Below are 4,925 nucleotides of genomic sequence, written 5' to 3' on the forward strand. Positions count from 1 at the left end.
GAATCATAAGAACAATGAACTCTGCTCATGCTAGATAAGAACAGTGAACTCTGCACATACTGAACAGTAAGAACAGTGAACTCTGCTCATGCTGAATAAGAACAGTGAACTCTGTATATGCTGAATAAGAACATTGAACTCTGCACATGCCGAATAAGAACAGTGAACTTTGTTCATGCTGAATGAGAACAGTGAACTCTGTACATGCTAAATCATAATAACATTGAACTCTACTCATACTGAATAAGAACAGTGAGCACATGCTAAACAGTAAGAACAGTGTGTTGGACAGTAAGAACAGTGAATTCTGCATATGCTGGACAGTAAGGGATGTTGATCTGGACATACTGTATTGTTCTTATGCAGCTGGGATTTACTTATAAGAGATAAAAACCAACTATTCACAGGTTGTGTATTTTGAAACATTACCATTTTTGTAATTTTCTATCTTTTAATTTATAAAGAAATACCGAGAGAGGTACTGGTCTTCGAGGCCAATCTGGTGTTGAGCGACGGAGAGAGGTCTCTGTTTGTGTGTGTGTGTATGTAAAGTCCAAGTGTTAATTGAAGAAACTACCGCTTTATGTGAGTCATAGACCCTTTCAACATGACAAGATGCCACACGATACGCGTTTAGGTTTCCTCTCCACATACATGCAAAGGCAATCGCATAGTGAAGTGTGTATCCCATGTCCTGCCTATGCTATAATCATAGAGCGGCACACAATGGTACAAAAGTGAGCACATGTGATTTGCCTAGAAAACAATTACTAATTAAAATGTCATACATTGAGGAGAGCTCACTATGACCCTTTGTTTTTTCAACCCCTGGGCCCTTATACACTGCTACAAATTAATCTGGAGTGTTTCATATTCATATTGCATGTTCACATGCTGTCGTTCGAACAGGTCTCTACAAGCTAGTATCTTAAGCACTATAATACTTATCTATTAACCAACTGCACATTAGGAACAATTTCTCCTCCCTCACATAGAGACTTTCAAGACAAATTGATATCAAGCAGAAGCTCCCAGTCTTCTGGAACCACTAGTTCGGATTCCCAAGATTCACATAACTTAAAATTGGTAGTCAAAGCTAACTAAATGGCAGTCGATGTTTTTGCACAATTCAGAGGAAACCCCTGCTGTAGTCAAGTCACAAGTGACATGCCAATAGGACTGCTAAAATGAGGCTATGAATGTCTCAAGAAAACTGTTAAACGTCCATCATCTCCAATGTTGGACAGAACCACACACATGGCTTGGGAGGGGTGAGACACTCACCTTGCCATTACAGTTGGGTATTACCTAAAGATGAGTCCATTGCTTTGACATAAGACTCAGGCTGAGTTAATTGAAGGCTTGTTTATACAAACTGCAGGGCAGATAAGCAGGAGCTTGTATTGCTGCCTCAGCATTTATTCAGCTCACATTTGGAAAATTTATGTTATGAGAGGCTTCTCAAACAGGCAAATAGCAAACATCATTGATGCGTGCCAAGAGCACTGAAGCCCAATATGTGGGACGAGCAACATCCACATGGATCAGCAGGGACTTCGAGTCTATGGCCAATAACCTTGGGGTCAGCAAAAGTGTTACAAGACTTGAATGGAAACTTTACACAGCCTTTCTCCACATCACAAGATCTGCCATAGAGGAACAATTTGCTCACACAAGCAACCAGAGCTGTGGTGCATGACCTCATCTTATACTTGCTGCAAATGTCCCCCACAATAATGAACTACCATTTGAACTGAGGACTTCATTGTACACATTAAGGAAGCAGAAATCCTTATAAAAAATTAAGTGGTTAGGCCCACATACATCCATAGCTGAAAACAGATGCCTGGCTGTACTCTGAAACAACCAAAAATCTTTATTTATATGGTTCTTTCACAGGCTTTCCTCAATACAGTTCTCTATTTCTGCAAGTGCACCTGCAACCATTCCTAAGTAACCAAAATTCTTCTAGGGAGCCCATGGCAAGCAAATTCAATGGCATAGCAACTACCACAGGTCATGGTAATAATTGCATGTTTAGTGAACTGTTGGTCTCTTCTGACTGCTTTATGAAAGGCCGCACAAATGAGGCATAGTTATGTTGACCATGCCTCACCTGATTACCACAGGGAGATCTTATGCCAACATTCTAGATTTCTTGGTCAACCATGCCTTCCCTGATTACTACAAGGAGATCTTATAATAATGGTTTTTCAATGCAGTTTCATCACACCTTTTTCCCTATGTCGATTCTTTCTAACTACAGATTATCCAAACGCTTTCTGAAATCTGCCAATCTCACATTTGATCCCCACCACATTGGTTGAACCACTCTATCGTGTGAACTGACTCTGGCAAGTAATCTACCATAGTAAATGAGCTGTTTAACATTTTCTATGTACCACATTTGCTCATCTGTGCAGGCTATGAGAATGCAACACTGTGGTCAGACAAACATTGACCAATCGAGTCTTTCATTTGTGCAAGTGCAAAAAGCCAAGAAAATGTTACAAGTGGCCATTCTTCATGATTTTGTGGCATTCGTTCATTCGCAACACCTTGGTCAATGCTGAATAGCAGCTTCTAGTAGGTAGATCTTGATTTGTCTGTTGGTTATGCTTGTAGACAGCTTGTCACAGATGAATGAGAACAAAATTGTAATAGGTCAATTCAGTATTATCGACCTTCAGAAAATTGTTTGTACCCATCTTTTCGGATACATATGTACGCATCGACTGACCCCAAATTGAGTCTTCAATCTTAGCCTCCCGAACCTCTTCTTTTCTTCAAAGGTCGCCAAATGAGCTGTGAGTAGATAATGGTGATGAAACAAATGAGGTAGGTCAAATGTCCTCCACCCAGCACACGTAGTCGATGCACAGATTCAGGGAGTGAGTCAGAGAGCGCCACATATGCCAGCCCACACACCAACAGTATTCCGAACAAGGCTTTCCCCAGCATCCATAAGTACGATTCCTTGAAAGAAAAAGTGAGCAAGCCGTGTCAACCAATGTCATGTCTTGCAGTTACACAGGTACAGTGCATATTTTGCATCATTGAAGGTGAGTGCATTAGTTGAGCACGGAACACTATGTCACTGATTCTATTGAATGCATATAAGGAGCCTACGAGTCATTGATCGGTGCATCCTTCAAAAATTTAATAAAGTTATTGGTAGGTCGAAATCCATCACTTATTGATGCATCCTTCAAAAATTTAATGGAGTTAGTGGTAGACCAAAATCCCTCACATTGCGAGAGAACCTAAGCGACAATTTTCCCACTTCTTTATGGCTTTTTGAGACAATGCACTACGATGTGCAGTAGGGAAGCCAAAAGAGAAGCTGGGAGTGTGTTTTATTTTGTTTTGTTTACCTTGGGATCTCCATCGAGCCTGATGATAACGTCGGGTTTGGGCGAATAGGTGAGATGCGAGAGGCCGCTCCGGGGGTTGAAGAGCAGGCGGTTGCCGCGACCCGTGGCAAGCGAGAAGGCGTAGAGGCGGGTGAGGTCATAGGCGTGGAGGATGGCCTCCACGTCCAGGCGATTCTGGTCCCATCCTTTGAGAGGCGATTCGAAGACATGGCGCGGACCTTTCCCCTTCACGTACAGCTCTACCCGCACCTGTGGCGGAGCCATTGCTTGAGACATGCACAGACGTACAGACGCAGACGCAGACGCAGAGAGAGAGAGAGAGAGAGAGAGAGGGGTGCGTGTGTTTTCTCTTGTTCTCATTATCAAAAAAATAACGTTCTTCTATTAACCACCCCACTTAGGCTGCTAATTGCCTGTCCAATCTGTGCGCATATGGTGAGCGCACAGGAAAAGTTGACTTGGGCTTGTCCGCGACCAGCTCCTTACACATTGTGGTGAATAAGTGTTCGTCCATCTTCTGTCTGCAATCATTTACATACCGGCCACCATTGATGCATCAGACACTTCTTGCATCATATGTGAAAAAAGGGATGCTATGAATGTTGCTCATTATTGACATAATAATTATTATTTAAATATCTATTTAAACACAATCATTTATGCTATTTTTTTAAAAATGACTAAAATTTTTAAAAAGCGACTAAAACTACTAAAAGCATTGTAAAACTTTTAAAAAGCGACTAATAAAACTAAAAGCATTACAAAACTTTTTAAAAACGGCTAATAACACTAACACAAATTAGTAATGAAAAAGGGAGCAGGGGAGTTGAACCCCTTCACCACGCTATTGAGGCATGGCTCTACCCAGCTCTCTATGGAAAGGTGGAAAGAGGGAAATTTTATTAACACACTACCCCTCTTTCTACCTGCACTACAAATGTTACAGAAGTTTACTCACCATTGTCTTCGTCGTCGATCTCCTCCGCAAAGTCAGAATCACCAAAGCGTATTCTCACATTTGCATTCTCCCTCTCTCAAAACATGGCTCGAGCAATGTTGTCTCTTCGAGATGCCCCCCCAAGATGGCTTGCCTCCGGTGTTGGTTGCGCTGCTTGAGCTCTTTGTACTTTCTCTCTCAAGTTCCATTGTTACTTCACATATCCATGCATCATCAAAACTATCTCCGTGCACAATGCATATATTATGTAGAACAAGACATGCTGCCACCATCTTCGAGACATTTTGTAAAAGCATGTCACATCTCTTCAACAATGTTCAAAATCGCGCTTTAAGGATGCCAAATGCTCTTTCAACTAGCATACAAGTACTTGATTATATGTAATTCCAATAATAATGTTTTGGAGATAGTCTATCCTTACTACCCTTGAAAGGATGAAGCATCCAAAAGTGTGTAGGATAAGCACAATCACCTAGTAGACAATATTGTCACAGAGCTTTGTTTATGCATCGTTTTCCTAGGTTTGAACGTTGAAAAACATTCAAATCATGCATAGAACCTACCCAGCCAACGTCATAGTCCCAAACAACATA

At 41.4% G+C, this 4,925-nt stretch overlaps 1 protein-coding gene across 1 annotated transcript; it reads right to left on the reverse strand.

Annotated features, from left to right (window-relative positions):
• Nucleotides 1–1,153: 1,153 nt before the first annotated feature.
• Nucleotides 1,154–3,911, reverse strand: LOC148015885 (WD repeat protein). Its single transcript, XM_087664039.1, has 2 exons — nucleotides 3,375–3,911; nucleotides 1,154–2,976 (listed from the first exon to the last, which is right to left on the reverse strand). The coding sequence occupies exons 1-2, from the start codon at nucleotides 3,732–3,734 to the stop codon at nucleotides 2,761–2,763; spliced, it is 576 nt and encodes a 191-aa protein (XP_087520165.1). The 5' UTR covers nucleotides 3,735–3,911; the 3' UTR covers nucleotides 1,154–2,760.
• Between the last annotated feature and the right edge of the window lie 1,014 nt (nucleotides 3,912–4,925).

Source organism: Lygodium microphyllum, chromosome 23 (assembly GCF_053477565.2).
Source record: "Lygodium microphyllum isolate KBCC chromosome 23, Lygodium_microphyllum_v1.1.10, whole genome shotgun sequence".
Lineage (NCBI taxonomy): Eukaryota > Viridiplantae > Streptophyta > Polypodiopsida > Schizaeales > Lygodiaceae > Lygodium > Lygodium microphyllum.

Excerpts from the sequence above, each read along its gene's own strand:
- LOC148015885 (XM_087664039.1), bottom strand. The coding sequence starts at position 3,734 with ATGAGAACAAGAGAAAACACACGCACCCCTCTCTCTCTCTCTCTCTCT. Across the intron at positions 2,977-3,374 it reads GGCTCGATGGAGATCCCAAG|GAATCGTACTTATGGATGCT; the intron begins GTAAACAAAACA and ends TTTTCTTTCAAG.